Below are 18,109 nucleotides of genomic sequence, written 5' to 3'. Positions count from 1 at the left end.
TCCCGTAGATGTAGGAATAGCCAACCTCAGAATCAAGTCTACCCCACAGAAGGCTGCTCAGAACCGAAATCTGCTTTCTCCTGACCCCTGACTTTCTAGATTTGGGGAAACTATGCGGCTATCAGACCTCTAACTTGTGCAGGAGCCCTTGGCATCTGGGACAGCTCTTGGCAGAAAGGTGTTCACTTGGGTGGCGTCTTACCCTGCGCAGCTGCCCCAGTGGCTGGGGATAGACCCTGAGTTAGGCTGTAATATGTGGTGTCTGACCCCTTGTGCATTTGCTCTCCAGTTTCTGCAGAGGCAAGCTGCCCAGCTCCTGGCACAGAGACTCGGTCGGGCCTGTTTCTGCCAGTGGAGGACGCAGGTGAGAACCAATGTAGCACTTGCCTATTGGCAAGACTTGAGTTTCAAGCCGTCTCAGCCCCACATCTAGTTCAGTCTTTAATACTGTCTTTGTCCCAGGGCTCCATGCCTGGGCTCCACCCCAGCCCTGCACCATCAGCTTCCTTCATATGCCATTTGTAGAAGGCTAGTCTCTTCAAATCAGGTTTCTCTTACAGTGTCATCTTAAACGCTGGAATAATACCCCAAAATTAATGTGAAATGAATTTTAAGTCTCTGTTGGGGTCTTGATAAAAAACCAGAAGGCCACACACAGTGTGCCCAGCAAAGCCAAGTTTATAGACCGCTCTTGCTCTAGGCAGAGAGCCTGCGGCTCTGCTCCCTCCCACAGCATTGCTCTGTGAACCCTGTGGGCTGTCCGCTCCCTGCCTCCTGAGTGCTCTGAGCATTCTTCTTTTTGTCCTGTTTGTCTCCATTCATAGTCCCTGAACAGACCGACGATCTCAGGCCAGGGCCTGAACTTCCCAGTAGGAGGAGGGTAGATGCGTTAGCTGGTGAGCTGAGAGTGGCCATTGCCATGTTGCCTGTGCACCCCTCTGAATAACCCAATCTTTCCGGCCCACAGCTGGCAGTCAGGAAGCAAGAACAGTGGGGTACAGCCAGGGCCCTGTGGTTCTGGGCCTTCTCCCTACAGGCAAAGGTAATGGTTTTACAACTCCCTGGTTACTCCTGCCTTCAGGGGCTGCTCTGTAGGCTGGGTCATGGGCTCCCTCGTGGAAGGCCGAATCTCATTTCTTGCCCTCTTCTGCAAGGTGTGGACTGCATGGCTGGGCTTCGTACTTGAGAAGAGGAGGAAGAAGGCACGGCTGGAACAGGCTATGCAAGCCTACCACCAGCAGCTCCTGCAGGAGGGGGCCACGCGGCTTCTGCGTTTCACGGCTGGCATGAAGGCACTCCGGCAGCAGCTCCAGGCCCAGCAGCAGGTCCAGGTAAGCCAGAGCTGCTGGGGAGGAGCTGGCAGGGCAGAGCAGGGCAGAGCAGGGCAGAGCTCATGGGAAGCTGTGTTGTAGGCAGCCCATAGCCTCCACTGTGCAGTCCGCCACTGTGCTGAGCTCTGGAAGAAGAAGGTCCTCGGTCCAGACAAGACTTCTCAACCTCCAGCACCCATCGCATTCAGCAGAAGAGTGACGTTTAAGGATTCCTCTCTCTCTGGACTTGCTGCTGAGGCTGGAGATGCTCCCCTGTCTCAGGGCGTCCTGGGAAGTTTGGCAGTAGCCGCTGGAGAGCCCTTCGTCCCAGAACTGTGAGTGGCCGTGGCTCACCTCTGCCTCTAGTCCTAGAGCAGACCAGAGGAACAGTGGGAAGGGCAAGATGAGAGCTGCTCAGGGCCCTCTGTCAGGCCACTCTTCCCTGGGCACTGGGGAGTCAGAGGGATTTCACAATTTGTTCTGAGGAGACTGTTGTCCTTTCCCAAGCTCCACTTTTTGTGGGTACCTGATCTCTTCTCCACCTCCTTGGATGGCTTCTCTCAGCCCTATGCACACCACCTTGAGGGGTAGTTGTCATTCCCAGAGTAACCAGCATGAGTCTCAGAACTCATGTGGGTAGAGTGCTCTGTCCCCTCACCTAACCTTGGCAGTACCCCGAACATCTCGAGGGTCTCGATAGGAAAACATGTCGTCCGCTTGCTGAAGGCAGAAGAAGCAGGCACAGCTCTAGCGTCCAGGAGTCCGGCAGACTGCAAGGGTGAGGTGTCCTGGCTCAGACCTACCCTGTGCACACGCTGGCTTTCAGTCTCCCTGTAAAGTGCCAAGGACTGAACCTTAGAAAGATCTCAGGTCCTCCTGCAGACCTTGTCAGTCCAAGGAACAGACGATTTCTCTCCAGCAATGAGGCCCGCCCATCACGGAAACAGCCTCGACGTCCGTCCTTCCTGCTGGAGCGTGTGCAGAGCCAGAGGTCCCCAGAGCGGTGCACCCTCGGGGAGCAGCAGTAAGTTGAATGGTTGGGAGTCCAAAGGCACTGAAATCTATGTGGCCCTATATTTTATTGGATGTGTGGTCCTTTTAATCCAGAGAAAGGTTCCATGTTGTGACCAGCTCCTGCTTCTGCTCAGGTTACAGAAGACCCCAGAAAAGGGTCAGAGTATGGCTCCACCAGGAGGCTCTTCCCTGACACGACCCTTCCTACCAGTGGTGCAGCCAAATGTTTCTGGTCTGAAGCTGCCTCCTACAGCAAGCCCAGGCCTGGAGCTGTTGCCTCCTTCTTCCTTCATGCCCCATGGGGTGAGGGACGCCGCCAGGGTGAGTTCTCCACCGGGCTGTCCCTCACTCTCCTTGGTGTTCGTTCTCCAACCCTTAATACTCTTCTTTCTAGAATCCCTTGGCCACTTGACAAGCGTGGGTACCCTGCACACCAGGCCTAAAACACAGCAGTGACTGGTCTGCTAACACCCCAACTCTTGAGCAATGTCTGGTGGTGGGACAGCCAGAAGAACCTTATAGGCTCCCAGCAGGGCCTCTGGTCTTGGGGGACAGGTGGAAGCTTGCAGTGGGAAGAGGAAGAAATTGAGGGTCTGTTACAGAGCACCACATCTGGCCTGGACCCAGAGCACTAAGTGCTGGGGCAGCCATGAGCTGCGGTGTGGTCAGACATGCAATTGCTCTGGCCGCAGCTTCTCACTGTGGGGGTGACATTCTGTTGGGGACCGTGGGACAGGACTTGTGGTAGGTATGGTGAGGGAGGAAAAGGAATCCAGGGACACTTAGAATTCTTGTACTAAAAGGAATCTGGGATGGAGTTGAGTGTCTGGTGAGACAGTTGGTCCCTTTTTCCTCATCAGATCTGGGAGAGCAGTGCTCAATCGGCCTTCAAGGCTATGAGTAGCTACAGTGCAGGGCAAAGCGTCACATAGAAGAGCATGGGGGACACAGAGTCCTGGGCAGAGGTAGCCAGGGGGTGCTCCTGAAAACAATTGGCAGCTCCTAAAAGTTGGGGCTGACTGAGGAGGGGTAGAGACAGGAAGGAGGCAGTTTCTGGTGATGCGTGGCTGGTGACAGAAGTGATATACCCCCAGTCCCACCACTTAGGTGGTAGAGGCAGGAGGATTGGAGAGATGAAAATGAGCCTGGCCTTTACAGCAAGATTCTCAGTAAATATTTAAAAATTAGTGGCACATAGAAGAGAAGACTTGGGGGGGTCCAGGAGTGGTGGGATGGGAGTGCCTCCCTGGACCAGTCCTCCCCTGTGGCTAGAGGCAGGGCAAGGCTATGTGTGCTGGCTAGTCACGCTTGTCACTGCAAGGCCCAGTGGGCAATGAATCAGGGACAGGACTCACTTCCCAGGGTCCCTACTAGCTTCCTTGTTCAGCATTCACCTTTTTTTCTCTACAGGTGTCAACAAAGCCCAGCATCTCTGGACCTCAACCTTGGGGTTGCCCATCCTTAACTAGGGACCCTGATCCCCATCTCCTGCTCCCTGGAGATTCCACAAGCACCAGTACTGGGCCTGGTTATGGCTCTGAGACTACAGGTAAGTCAAGGTGCTGGGGCCACCCTTCCACCAAAACCCTACCAGTCTCCTTGGTTCTAAAGGGGACGGTGGGCAAGGTCAAGCTTATCTTCCTGTTGCTGCAGGCCACACCGAGCTTGAGGCCGAGTTGGAGGGGATCCAGCAGCAGTTACAACACTACCAAACCACCAAGCAGAACCTTTGGTGAGGCCCACCAGGTGCCCTAGGACCTGTCTGTGGGAATAGCTGTGGCTTGAAGAGGAGGCAGGTGGCTCCATTTCCTGCAGCAGGGCTGGGGTCAGTGTTCTCCGCCACCTTTACCCACTCTAAGAAGGCCAAGCCCCGCCTGCCTACCATTTGGAGGCTCGGTACCCACCCAACAACCATAACTAATGCTGACAAGGTACAGAGTATGGCCTGGGTCCTAGTTACACCCGTATTCTAGGGACTGTTGACATACAGCAGCAGCTTTCAGAGACCTCGGGAGAAAGGGACAGGAAGGGCAGTTTCACACAGGCTCAGGAGTTGCTGTTTGCTGGGGAAGACAGAAGATTATCAGCCATTCTCTCAGCACTTTATTAGCCAGTGTGCCTCTTCAAAGGGCTCCCTTGAGGCTGTGTCAGAACCCAGCCCAATAGGTGTCCCCATCTCCAGGTCATGCCAGCGACAAGCCAACAGCCTGCGTAGGTGGCTGGAGCTAAGCCAGGAGGAGCCAAGCTGTGAGGACCTCCGTCTAGAAGAGCAGGTGAAAACAGAACTGGAGGAGGTAAGTAAGGTAAGGCCCAGGTCGGCCCAGGGCCAGCCTCCAGCTGTACTCCTTCAGCTTCCTTGTCCCTCCCTCCCCAGGTGGAACTACAGATCCAGCAGCTGGCTAAGGAGCTCGAGGCCCAGCGGCAGCCTGTTGGTACATGCATTGCTCGTGTTCGGGCCCTGAGACGGGCTCTGTGCTAGTGGACTTGCCCCTGGGGGGCAGGTGCTATCCTTCACAAGGCCTTGGATACCCCACCCCACCCTCAACAACAAAACACAAAGCTACAATAGTTTTTTTGTTTAATTTTGAAATGTCTTGCAATTAAATGAATTACTGTTCAGAAGTCTCCTTATTTTTCATACAAAATACTGTATTACTGATACAGTTGAAAAGTTAAATGATTTCTCCCTGTAGGAGAAATTCATGGCATTCCCAAGATCATCATGAGCTCTGGTCTTGTCCGTACCACTGGGTTCCCCATGGCCTATATAACTGTTTTCCAGGCACTGACCACCATACCCTCTGCCTTCAACACAGTCCCTAGACCAATAGCAGCATGCCCTACTTCTGCAGGGCTGGGCCTCCACCTGTCCACACTTTACCAGGCAGCAAAAGGATTCAGCCAGCTTCTTGAGGTCTACAAAGGTCTACATCATTAGTCACCGTCCTCAGAAGACACTGGCAGAGTCCAGGATATAACACATTTAGCAATACATAAATGCTTTTACTTTTCCAGCAAGCAGACAGGTGGAATTTGGGAACAGAAAGCAGTTATGAAGGCCATGTGGCTTGCTCTAGGAAGACAGTGGATCCACAGTCTGTGCCCAGGAGGCACCTCACCCTGTGCATAGTGAGGGGAGGCCCTGAGACAGGTGGGGTAGCTAGAGGGTGTGGCAGTACATAACCGTTCTCACAATACACTGCCAGGAGTTCAGGAAGGGGAAGCCTCTGGCTTGCACACAATTTTAAAACCCACCTCAGAGTGATTCTGGGGTCAATCACCCCTACCCACACTCTGACAGACCCAGAACCTCTCCTCTGCACTTCTGGACAGGCAGGGACACATTATTCAGGTCCGAGAAGGTCAGCCCCGCAGTGCCTGGGGCTCCACTGAAGACCCTCATGCTCTTGTGTGGAAAGATCCCTTGGCAGCCACAACCAAGAGGACTAGAGGGAACCCAGTGCTTCCCCAAAGAGGATCTTCTGCCCTGCCTTCAGCCTGAAGTTGAAGTCCTTAGGTGCCTCAAAGATGAGCACAATGGTGGAGCCCAAGTTGAACTCGCCAAGGGGCTCGCCCTTGCGCATGGGAATGCCCTCCTTGTTGGCATGTGTTACAAAGCTCAAGTCATTGTAGGAACCCTTGCTGTAACTGGGGCTGTTTGTGTGCAGTTCCTAGGGGCAAGAAGGAAAAAGTTAATTAGCCTTGTTGCCTGTCTGTCCTCAACCCTGCCCGCCAAGGGGCAGAGACAGCCTTTCAGGGCAAAGGCCTATCACTAACCAATACTCCCAGTACCCGCTGTGACCTTGACAAGGAGGGGCAGGGGTCAGACATACATGCTGCAAGGCTAGTGCCGGCAGCAGTCCCTGACACCTGAAAAGGCGAAGTGGGTACCAGGTTTTCTCACACAAGCCAACTCTACCCTCCTGCATGCTCCACCTTTGCTCTGATCAGGGCTCCTGGCAGAAGCGTGTGTTAGGAGTGGGGCTGCTACCTCACCTCACCAGCCATCTCCAGGCAGGTGAATGGCCACAGATTGGGCAACGGGGAGAGGGAGGCTGAGCTGGCATGGGTGTCTACAGAGCAGCTGCTCAGTAGAGCCAAGCCTTGTCAGAGCTGAACACCCTTCCCCCACTACAAAATTTATAAGCTCAAAGATCTGGCTGTACAGCAAATGAAGTGGTTGGACTCAAGGGGTTTGCTCACTTGGTCAAAGTGGATGCGGATAGAGCCCACATTGGTGGCTCCCACTGCTGTCAATGAGAAGAACCCATGTTTCCAGTCTCCAGTTAGGACTACACGCTCATTGTGACAGAAGAGCTCTTTGATCCACCGGGCCATGCCAGGGTTCACTGACATCAGGGAACCTGAAGAGACAAGAGAACACGCTACTTCCTGCTCAGAGCCTGATGTGTTCGCAGCAGAATGGCTGCAGAGCCATAGGGACTCACAGGCCAAGCATTCCAAATTCTAAGCAGGACCCCTATAGCCAGCCATCCTCAAGTAGTCACCTCCTGGCCTGAGAATACCAGTCTAATGCCCAGTCCTCTCAAGTCAAAAGGCCAAGGACCTCTAATGCCCACACACACATACATCTCTCTCCCATCCCTGGGCAGACCTGGGAAGTGGCGCCGATGTGAGACGGTCCAGTCAGTGGGGGAGTGAAAGCAGTGGTAGTCTCCTGGGGCCAGGTAGATGACACAGTGGTAGAGCTCATTCCCTTCCCGGGTGACCAGCTGGCTTCTGAAGGAGTCACAGGAGGCGGCTGTGGGGTGGGACAGAAAGGCCTGGCTTTTTGACACTGTACATGGCCTTCGTGTAGCCTGCTGCCCCAAAGCCTTCCCAGCCTTTATCCCCTCAACCTATGCCCACTGTTAGGAGGGCAACCCAGCTCCGACCCTGACTGAGCAGTGACCCACCTGGAGGGAAGGGCAGGTCCTCTGTACAGGCCCGGGGGCCCAGGAACGACTCCAAGGAGTAGGTCACACCCTTTACCTGCTCCACCTCAGAGTTCTTCACCTGCCCAAAGGTGAGGATCTTGCCATCTGATGGGCTGATCTGGAGGAGACAGAGTTCTGATGGTAAGGAGGGGGTAGGCCTCGCCTTCAGTGGCTACCGCCTGCCAGGCACTTGGGAGCTCTGGCCCAGGTAGTGAGGGAGCATCCCAGAGTCCCAGGCAATGTGGTGGTCCTGCTAAGCCCAGCTTCTATTTCCTAATGAAGAAAGGACAAGGGCCGGCCAGGCCTTACCACACTGTGCAAGCCACAGACAGGCCGAGCCTGAGGCTTCAGCTTACGCCGGAAGAACTCGCTGAGGTTTCGGTAGTGCTGCAGGTCCTCCACAGCAGCCTCCGTCATGTTCACCCCGAAGGTCCAGATATACAGGCTGTAGACTGGCCTCCGGAGCCAGGAAGGAAGTTCTACCTGGTTGAGGCGACCACAGGCACGTGACAGCAAACGTGTTGGCACAGACTTATACAGGGACACCTGTAGGCCACAGTGTAGGAGAGCGTGTTGGTCACAATCTTAAATGCTTTCATATACTCCAACCCCCCCACCGCCACATGAGTGAGTGAGAGAAACTCCAGAGAAGCCCCCAGGCAGGCCCAAGTGTTCAGGATGGTTTGTGAGACGGCTGTTTCTCAGAAGGAACCAGACTGTGCTCATCAAATACTCCAACAAGGGCTGATGTACATGTAGCCTGCATCATTTTTGCTATTTCACACAAAGGTCAAAGAGCAGCTGCCTTAGTGCCAAGGTGGAGACTGGGGGGATAGTCCCGGTTGTTGCAAATGGAAGGCGGAGACAGAAATAGACCTGGTGCAAGCCTGAAAGACTAAGAGGCTACCCTTGTCCCAGATCATGCTCACATTCCAGACAACTCAAGGAGGCATCGGACTCCCGAGACCCAGGGGCAGCCTTACAGTCCAGAACACCCTCTTTACAGGAAGAAGGATGGCGTTTTCACTGCCAGACCTACAGCGTCACCGTGCCACATCTGCACCTGAGCAAGCCCGTGGGCTCTCTCCACAGAGGCAGGGAGAGACAGGCACCAGTCCCACTTTGAGGCCAAAGGGTCCTGCAGGACTCTTGGGCATCTGCTTACCACTGCTGTAGTGGCAGCAGCAACTCCCTTAGGTGAAGCAATTTTACCAAGTTCTAATAGTCCTCACCCACAGGAAATCAGTGTCTCCTGGTGATGCCTAGTGACTTGGCCAGAGCACTATACAGTGGCCTCGGGCTATGCTCTAGTGTCTAGTATACTCCCTTGAGCTTTTGTGGTGCCTACCTAGGCTACTAGTGGCCTAGGAGCAGGGCTTTCTTCTTGGAGTTAGCCTGTCAAGAAACTGAGAGCAAGAGAGCCTTCCCGGAACATGCTGGCCAGGACCTTCCTGGAGCAGCCGCCTGTTCAGTCCTGAGCTTCTCAAGCATGGATTCCAACTAATAGGCCCAGCCTGGCTGCAGCCTTCCTAAAATGCCCTCTGCTTACTTGGACTTTTCTTACAATCACCTCTGTTTTCTTCTGCATGTAGAAGTCAGTGACATTTTCTGATTGACAAGTGTAAGTTCTTTCTAAAACCAGCACAGTTCTGGACTGTCACAGGGCCGCCAACCAAGCAACCTTCTCACATCTGTCTACTAAGAGTACGGCCTCTGAGAAGCTGTTTCCTTCTCTGTGCCTCACCTTCAGGCCTGTCTAGGGAGGGCCGTGGCCAAGAGGCCCATTCACTTACCCTGCTCATAGGCCTCCATCCCACCTGGCTGAGGGGCCTGAGGGCACCGAAGGGCAGGAGGTAGTAGAGGATGGTCAGGGGCCAGGAGCGCAGTTTCAGAGCAGGTCTGGACATGCAGCTCAGCTGGCCTAGCCTCCGCCGTAGGGCCAGCTGAGGAAAGTACAACCTGCAGGACACATGTCCACACATGGCCTGGGTCAGTGTCTAAGTCTGAAGGAAACTGAGGAACAACCCCCTCAGCCAGTGCCATTCCTGTTCTCCCCGTCCCCCCTCCTCAAGCTGCCTCTCCCTCCAATGGAACTGGAGAGTTCCAGTAGGCACTGCAGTACCCATTCCATTCCACTAACTCTGGCTGTGAGTCAGGGGCTTGGCTGGGCTGCTTGCCCAGTGTCTCCCACCTGCCAGCTGACTGACTGGGCGGCAGCAGAGGGCCGCTCAGGAGCGACTCCCAGGAACCGCTAAGGCACAGCACCAAGTGCAGCAGCAGCCCCGGCACAGCCTGGAGCCTCGGTGGGAAGGTGAGAGAATCCGCCCTGCCCTCCTCCCATGCTCAGGAGGTTGGGACCCACAGACAGGTCTGCCCTCACAGTGCCATGAGCCTAGACAGCTGGGCGACCCCTGCCAAGTCTTGTTACTCTGCTGTGGCACCTGGAAAAAGTCTTCAGTCTCTTGCTCATCCACCTGGGTCTCTCCAAAACCTCACCTCAAGGTCAGGGGGCTCCACCTAGGCTGCAAATCACCCCTGCTCGCTAGAACCACACTTACGACCCACGGGACCCACTAGTTTTACAGTTGTCTTCTATTCAGCCAGCTTTCCAAAGGCACAGAGAGGCCTTTTCACTGTAAGCTCAGCTTCCTGAATGCAACGACGTCCCCTGTCATACAGTGGTCATCGGAAGACTACACTGCCACCCCTGAGAATGCTCGAAACCACGTTTGTTTAAACAAGCGAAGGCTGCCGTCTGAGCCGTGCTCTAGAGAAGCTGAGTCCTCTGTCCCCTAGAAACTGAGCAAACCAAGGGACAAAAGGGGTCGCAGCAAGAACTGGTGAGTGGCTCAGGCGCTGAGACCACAGCACACCAACTGTCCTGCATCCCTCCTTTCTCTTCCACAGGACCCCACTATGTCTTTCAAAAACCAAGAGGAGGTGGCAGGGACCAAGCAACGACAAATCCGTGTTCTCCCGTGGGCCGCCCTGCCCAGGTCACTGCAGAAGAGCAGGCACCGATGTGGAAGAGCTTGGGGGGGATCCTTTCACAGGTATAAGCAGCAGGGGTCTGGGGTAGGAGAAGGGGGCCTTGGTGCCTTTGTTAAGGACCAAGACACAAGGTAGAAGCCCACTGACCCCCCACCCTCCAGCCAGAGCCATGGCTACCTGAAGTGGGTCTCCTATTCAGGGCACTGAGGACCCCCCTCTCCAGGACCCTTTAGCCAACCCCTTACTGCCACCTCCATACTGGGGCCACTGGACTTGATGTCTGACCCTCCTGAGATGATGCCGGGGTACATTTAAGGTTAGGTCTTGGTGGGCAGCATCTCACCATTTCGCTGCTGCTTGGAGCTCTGGTCCTGGCTGCTTCTCTGACTGACACATCTTGGGTAGGCACAGGGAGAATATGCTGGCTGGCCGGCTCACTCAATGGCCTTTGTTTTCTCCTTACTCCCCTTCCCCCTCACCAGAGGAACTTCAGTGTGGTCACTGCTCCAGCTGCTGGTGGCAATGCTTCTAGTTTCGGTTCACTGGTGGCTCAGGCACAGCTTAGAGGACCACAGCTATTGCAAACAGACAGGCACTAGTCACACACCTGCTTAGACCTCCTGTTCAGGGCACCTGCTCTGGGTTTGCTGTCAGGGCACAAGCCCTCGTACTGGGCCAGTCCTAACACTCAGGTTTGGTCCCCTGTCTGGTCCCTGCTCTGCTGGAGGGCAGCAGGTGAGTAAAGCCCTGGGGCTGTTTGCTCCAGCCAGCCTGGAAGAGAGGTGACCAGACTGCCACGACTTCTAGGCGCCACTGGGTTCCGAAGGCACAAGGTGGGAATCTGAGCCTTCTGCTCCAGGCTGATGGCCCCTCCCTCAGAGGACCTGACCCATTTTCCACTCAGGTAGCATCTGAGGAATGACAGAGGGGGCAGATAGCCAGGACATCCAGGTAAGGCATCATGTACTGGGCACTGTAACATACTGTAATCCCTCCTGGCCTTAAAGCCTCCAGTACCTGGCTGTGTGTAGTCCAGGCATCTTCACAGGCTGCACACCCAGGCGTTTCAGAGAAAAGTAGCTGGGGTTGGGCAGCAGCCAGCACTGAAGCCCAATCTTCCTAGTGGCTCTTTCAGTCTCCCTCCAAAAAAGTACCTTGGCCAGGCCATTCCATGGCAATCAGGGCCCACCGCGTGGTCACAGCCTCCCCACTGTACAGATATCAGGGAGAAGAGCGACTTCTCTTCACAACTGCTGCTGTCTCAGCCCAGAGCCCTCAAAGACCTCAGGAGGATGAGAGTTCACAGGGCTACTGGAAGCCCACATGCCTGCTCTCCAGCCTCAATCGCAGCCCTGGAAGGAGTCAGGCCTCTGTCACTACCTTCGGCTTCAATAGACAGAGAGCAGACTCCTAGCAGACAAGGCCCAGCGAGGCAACACACAGCGACAACTCATACTAAACAAAGGGATTGTGTGCGACACTGATACGACCATGTCAGCCGAAGAGGCAAACATTCCAACCCTGGCACTGCCTGCAAAAGCCACTGAATCCCAGGTATGCTAGTGGCCTCTGGGAGAAGGGACAAGGCCACCAAAGCCGAGGTATGCGCAGATTTCTCCCTGTATCCGAGGAAATGGAGGACTGGCCTACTCTGGCACACAAATGCTCTCAAACTCCTCTCAAAAGACGCCAGCACCAGATTAGCACACATGGAAGCCCCACCCCATCCAAGGGTCAGGGCCACTCCTCAGGGATACCCATGCTTCTGCTTTAGGCTCAGGAGAGCCTCTTGCTAACTCCATCCACCGTAATAGTGATGTGCTCACCACTCATGCTACACTGCGTGCATGCACACCACTCTGGCCAGGCAGCTGGGCTCAGCGGTGATGTGCCATCGTGTGAGCTGGTGTCAGGCCCTCAGAGGCTTTTTCCTTGCTCTACAAAGTCCAGGCTTGAAATAGGAGCAGAGCTCACACCCAAGACTAATAAGGAAACACCTATGACCTTGTGGAATGTGGGGGGACCACATTCCCCCAAGAATGTCGTTTCCCATCAAGGTTTCCTTACTGTCCTACCAAATAGGATGCTAACTATGGCAGCTCTCAACACGAGTCTGCAAAAACAGCTCAGCTAAAACACAGGTTCTCAACCAAGACTCACTTTGTTCTCCCGTAGCACTATGAGGGCCCGTCAAGTCCTTCTAGGCTGGGGTCTTGGACAAGCTGGGTGGCCCACCAGGGCAGGGTAGCCTGGGTTCCTCCTGCCATCAGCAAGGGAGGTCAAAGGACCAGGGGCAGGGAGCTGCTTCCTTGAAGAGGCGCTAAGACCTGTCCAAGGGATGGAAGGACACGGCTGCACTTGCCCACAGTGAGGGCACGGATGAGCAGTGTGCTCTTGCCTTTAACCACAGTCTTCCCTCCTACACTGGGACACCTGTGTGTCCACAGTTCCTAAAAACATCAAAAGCAGACCCCACACAGCACCCTGGGAACAGGCTGAGTGAGTCCAGTCTGTCCAGCCTAGAGCTGCGAGGACAGGGAGGGGCCTGAGCAGTCTACCGTGTCACCTCCACAGTGGAGCTACTTCAACAGCCACGCTTCCACTCTTCCCTGTCTCCATACCCTTCCCTGAAGAAGCCCAGGCAGGCGAGTGCAGATACCACAGTCCCTTCTGAGAGCCAAGTGCAACTTGGATGACGGCCTGAGCGTCCGTCCGTCCGTTACCTAACCTGTGAGAACTCAGAGGGACCTATGGTGAGCATACATCTGACACTGCAGTCCTGAGTGCTGGCCAAGGCCTGGGCAAATCACTGCTGCTCTCTCCGCCCGTTTCTTCATCTGGAAACAGGGAACCCTCTCTGCCTACTTCCCTTGAGACTCAGAACATGGCTATAACCAAGGCCAGACTAACCTTAAAAGCTTTAACTACTACCTCAACCGCGTGGCTCCCCAAGCCTCACCTCCCTTTCTAGCAAGGGAGACAGACATACTATGAGAAGGCAAGATGGCAGCTCTGAAAGGGGAGCCCCAAAGATGAGCCAGTCCTGCCAGTAAGTAGGAGTAAGGGCTGATGCACGCACATGGGAGGGTTCTGTGAGGACACGCTGTTCTGGGGCTCATACCCATGCCCTTCCCTATCCACCACAAACGCAAAGATACCTGGTCCCAAACGGAATGAAACATCCAACTGAAGTCAACAAATGGAGCAGCCCAGTTAGCAGTTGCCATAAGTATGTTCGGGTGTGAGAGGTGGGGTAGCGTGGGCATGTGTGTTTGTGGGTGGGGGTACAGGCGTGCTCTGGAGTCTGTGCACCTCCTGACTAGGTAGGTTCTGGTTTAGGCAGGAGATGGAAGGCAGGCAGACTCCAACAAGCCCTTCCTGAGCAAGAGACCTCCAATGCCCAGATCATGCAGCCCCTGCTCCCTTTCACTCAGGTTCCCACCCTAGGGTCTTCAGCCATTTCTTCCCACGCTCCCTGAGGCTGGGACACCTGGCAGGTGTGTCCAGGGAAGCAGCTAACTCCTTCTGCCTCTGTATTCCTGGGCTGGAGGTGGACAGACTTCAGAGGTAACAGACAGGAAAATGGATCCTCTCTGGGCAAATCCAGCAGTTCTTCTGAGAAGTCATGAGTTTGGAAGAGGGGACAAAGAGAAGGCTGGATGGCCTATCACCAAGTCAGTGGCTGAGGGGTGGGGTGAGACAAGGACAGACAAGTGTTCTTCAACTTCTCAAAAAAAAAAAAAAAAAAAGAAAGAAAGAAAGAAAGAAGCAAAACAAAACAAAAACCTTTTCTTGCCCCAAGGCAGAGTCATCTATTCCTTGCCCTCTGAAGTTAAGTCTATAAGGAAGGATGCCTCCCTCTCCCAGGCTGAGGCAGCACAGGAAAAATGCATGCTGGGAGCCCGGAGCCACCCCCAAAGCCTGCCTGTACTTCCCACACCCCCCAGCATCTTGCTCACTTCCTGCCCAGCCTTTTGGGGACGAAGTAGAGGAAATGAGCTCAGGCAGACCGACTGCCTGGGGAGGGCCTGGGGGGCAGGAGAGCAGGGCCATCAGGAGGGACTCCTCAGGTCCGGCAGTGAAAGAGCCAACTATTGTGCTGGAAGGCACTCCACCCAGGCCTCCCGGCCTCAGACAGGGAGGGGAGAGCCCCCTCAAAAGCTTGCCTGCTGCCTCAGGTCCTACTTGTGGCTTCTATCAGCTCAGTCTCCCGAGAACAGCCTCACTCCAGTCTCTGGGCTCTGGTCTTCAGGTCCTCCGGGTTTGGCTAGGTTCTGAAGCTTTAACCTCAGAGGAGGCAGGGGCTCTGTTTCCTGCTGAGGGCGGGGGCAGGAGGAGCAATACCAGACACTGTTAAAGCTAACACACCCTGTGAGCTCCAGCTAAGTACCAGAAGCCCGGAGGGCCCTTTAAGAGGAGGGGCTACAGCCTGGAGAAAAGAGGAAGAGGCCAGCAGGGACCCTAGCCCCACCCTGTCATATCCTCCCGAGACTGACCAAAGACTTTGACCGCTCCCCACTCAACACCCAGCAGAGCAGCAGGGGCCCAGCGTTCCCCAGAGGATGCCTCCTGGGACTTCAGGGATCCTGAATCCTTAGTCTCTGGCTGGCTTCTGGTTACAGCACTTTCACCTACCCTGCAAGTCAGCTAAAGACTGTCTTCCTCACTACAAAGCTACTTCCGGCATCCCCTTCAGAAGTTCTACAAATACATTAATCCTTGCAATTTCTTCCTACACCTGATCATGAAGTAACAAGGCTAACCCTGCCAACCTCATCTGTTCCACAGGGCAACAAAACTCCGACACATAAAGCCCAGACCCTAGACCAAGTGGATAGGGGAACAAGAGTAGCTGTGAACAGCCACTACTCACCCACAGCCTAGAAAACGCAGTGCTTTCTGGGCTGGAAATACCCTGAGGGATGTGTCTTCTCCTCACACTGAATGGGAAAATCCCTGGCTGCAGTCAGCAGACCACCCTATACCCTGCCCAGCTCGCACTCAATTAACGTAAGAGGAAATGAATGGGCCTAACATTTTCTAGGGAAACCGGAAGATCTACAGGGGAAGTGGGGCAGGTCAACATTCTAGAATTTCATTCATGTTTGTGTAGTCAACTCAGCAGTGGCTGAGCGGCCTTGGGTGACTTAGTTTTTTCATGCTAGACTACTATAAAGGGTACACTTACAGCCCCTCTGACCACACAGAATTTCACCCCCAAAATAACTTGATTGGAAGAAGATGACATCCCGTTAGAGGGCTTAGAGACAGTGGGTCACAAACCTGAAAAGACACTGACATTGTTTTGACACAGCTCCCCACACCTGTCCTCTTCACCTGGATCAAGCTCAAGCAAGTACCAGTGACAAGCTCAAGGACTATGCTATGGAGAGGCAAGCAGACTGGAGGGCTATCCAGGGAGACTTCCATGATATTATTCCACACCCACACTACACCGCAAGCCTGGGGACACAGAATGCACAGAAGCTGCCTTTATTCACTCAACCTGTGCACCAGTAGATAGTACTAATTAGTCCCTGGCCTCTGAAGATTATCTGGAGTCTGGGGGAGTGGCTCAGTTTGTAAAACATTCGCTTTGCAAGGAGGAGACCTGAGCTTGATCCCTGGGGGCCTGGGCACCACATGTCTTTTTTGTAAACAAACACTTTTAGGATTTCAAGTGATAGTTTACACATGAATTTCTTTCTGGTGAACCCCATCCCACTTATAAGATTAATTCACTACACTGAGGTCCCTTTGGGATACCCATGCCCCTCTATTCTGGGTCCTTCTTGGCTGAAACTGCCACCTAGTGCCAATGGGAGAGTCAGCAGGCTTGAAGATCATTTAGCTGCCAGCAAAGAAAGGCAGGGATCTGGAGCCCCTTAGTAGAACACAGGCTGGACCCAAGGTGGGTGACTTTCATGAGTGACTTCTGGCATTCCCTGCCTGTACACTGTCTAATGCCCTGTGTCAGGGATGATGCGTAGTTGATGGACAAGGACGGCAGGTGCTCCGTAACCTCTTATTACTCAAGTGTCCAGAGGTAAACATGGCTACTTTCTCTGAGAAGCACAACAAGTCACGGGCAGGCTCATTTCCCACATGTATAGTTAAAAAGCCTGGGCAAGCATGGAGCGTTCACCACACAAGGTTCTCTGAGCCCTCCCCAATCCCTCTTCTTTGTTCAGAAATGTCTCTTAGGAACATCACCAAAGACAATGTCTAGAAAGCCCACGGCCCAGCACACTCACCTCCAGTTGAGAGCACTACATGGATACCGAGAGAGGGCTTGCTTTAGGGTAGATAAGCCCAGCAGAAAGCACAGCACCCCAAGCTTCCAAGTCATCACCTACCTGCCTAGGAGACAGGCCTTATTTGTTTCCTATTTTATTTTATGCTATCCTGTCCTGTTCTATTTCTGTCAAGATATCTAGAGTCTCACTCAGTAGCCAGATTAGCCTGGAAATCACTAAACAGGTCCCGAATAGTGTTGAAATTATGGCAATCCCCCTGCCTCAACATCCTAAGATGTTGAACTACAGGCTGGCCTTGTTTTTAAACTGCACATGCTTAGACACAGGCCTCAGCTTTCCCACACAGTGGCAAGGCTGGCAACCTCCCAGTGGTACAGTTAAGCCTCAGCTGAGCGAGGCAGGAGGGGACGTGAGACTGGAGTACGCCACATGGCAGCACAGCCTGAGCCACCTAACAGAGTGGCCGCATGTCTCAGAGCCATGGGTCCCTCACAGCACAGAAGCAGCAACGGTAGGGCCTGGAGACCCCCGAGAGTCCTTCCTCCTCTAGAACCCAGAGTTCTCTGAGGGCAGGTCCAGCAGTGTCAGAGAACTGCTCCAGACACTGCGCTGCCACAGAGGCTTCCCCAGCGAGTTCACTACTTGCCCATTTAAACAGGCACAACTCTCTCAGCACCTACTGCACACGCCCTGCCTGCACCTACACGGCCTCATCTAACAACTGCGGAAAGTCAACAGCAGCCCTGCGTAAGCCCTCTTCAAGCCGCACTCTTGTACCCCACACCGAAACACAACTCTAGGACGAGCTAAAAGTAAGGAGGCTAAGTGGGTGTCCTTGGGCAGCCTGGCACCCCAGCCCAAGCCTGGCCTCCACACAGCCGCCTCCACTGCTCCTCAGGCCATGTTTACACAAGAGGCCCAAGGCTAAGCCCAAAATAAGCGTCCTCGCTTATGTTTCTCTGGTGTATAAGACAGTATTTTAAGGCAAGAATTCACAGTGTGATGTACTTTTAAAAACTGCAAAGAAAAAATACAACAGGTGGAGATAAACCAAATATCAGTATTAAAAGCTACTGGGCAGAGGCACTCCCTGTAGTAACTCATCTTCTTAACTTTTGTACTCCATACAAAAGTGTTTACAAGGCTGGACAGATGGCTCTGTGCTTGCCTGAGTTTAGATCCCCAGTATCCTCATAAACAAAACCTGGTGTGGGAAGAAAAAAAAAAGCCCAAAACCATGGAAGTGTGCTGCTGTGCCCCTGTACCCCAGGCATGACAAACTGAGGTGCATCTCTGTAAGCTCACATGGGCACATCCAAGTCAGTGAGAGACCTGTCCCCAAGCAGCCCAAAGGCTGACAGCTGAGGCCGTCTTGTGATCTTGATCACACTGCATTTTTCTGTGCCTACACAGCACCCGCTCCTACCCCAAGCACATACATGAGCACAAGCACGCACATTAAAAAGAGAAGACTGCAGAGGAGGTCCCCGTGGAATCAGACACTGGGGAGCTGAGGCAGGCGGACCATCAACCTGAAGCTGTGGTGGTTTGGGTGAGAAGGCCCTTCGCAGCTCATACATTCGTTCGCATGCTTTGTCCC

At 54.0% G+C, this 18,109-nt stretch overlaps 2 protein-coding genes across 5 annotated transcripts in view; one reads left to right on the top strand and one right to left on the bottom strand.

Moving 5' to 3' along the window:
- Positions 1–4,892, top strand: part of Sfi1 (SFI1 centrin binding protein) — a 64,210-nt gene extending 59,318 nt beyond the window's left edge. The window contains exons 24-33 of the mRNA XM_032915932.1: positions 290–364; positions 968–1,042; positions 1,155–1,331; positions 1,413–1,645; positions 2,230–2,334; positions 2,459–2,645; positions 3,735–3,873; positions 3,978–4,056; positions 4,507–4,618; positions 4,699–4,892. Coding sequence (XP_032771823.1) covers positions 290–364; positions 968–1,042; positions 1,155–1,331; positions 1,413–1,645; positions 2,230–2,334; positions 2,459–2,645; positions 3,735–3,873; positions 3,978–4,056; positions 4,507–4,618; positions 4,699–4,803 — 1,287 coding nt within the window. The 3' untranslated portion in view covers positions 4,804–4,892. The remainder of the gene's footprint in view (positions 1–289; positions 365–967; positions 1,043–1,154; positions 1,332–1,412; positions 1,646–2,229; positions 2,335–2,458; positions 2,646–3,734; positions 3,874–3,977; positions 4,057–4,506; positions 4,619–4,698) is intronic.
- The window catches only part of Pisd (phosphatidylserine decarboxylase), a 49,611-nt gene continuing 36,387 nt past the window's right edge, over positions 4,886–18,109 (bottom strand). Inside the window, exons 1-7 of one of the 4 annotated variants that reach the window (XM_032915930.1) lie at positions 14,419–14,650; positions 9,055–9,220; positions 7,571–7,807; positions 7,241–7,379; positions 6,940–7,086; positions 6,528–6,688; positions 4,886–5,995 (exon numbers count right to left, since the gene is read on the bottom strand). In XM_032915930.1, the coding sequence (XP_032771821.1) occupies positions 5,771–5,995; positions 6,528–6,688; positions 6,940–7,086; positions 7,241–7,379; positions 7,571–7,807; positions 9,055–9,168 (1,023 nt within the window). In that variant the 5' untranslated portion in view covers positions 9,169–9,220; positions 14,419–14,650 and the 3' untranslated portion in view covers positions 4,886–5,770. Of the gene's footprint in view, positions 5,996–6,527; positions 6,689–6,939; positions 7,087–7,240; positions 7,380–7,570; positions 7,808–9,054; positions 9,221–10,595; positions 10,967–14,418; positions 14,651–18,109 lie in introns of those variants that run through there. The other 3 variants (XM_032915929.1, XM_032915931.1, XM_032915928.1) reach the window with 3 other exon arrangements.

The sequence above is a fragment of the Rattus rattus genome, chromosome 11 (assembly GCF_011064425.1).
Source record: "Rattus rattus isolate New Zealand chromosome 11, Rrattus_CSIRO_v1, whole genome shotgun sequence".
Classification (NCBI taxonomy): Eukaryota; Metazoa; Chordata; class Mammalia; order Rodentia; family Muridae; genus Rattus; species Rattus rattus.
The sequence above is the reverse complement of the archived record's forward strand: the minus strand, read 5'-3'. Positions and strand labels throughout refer to the sequence as shown.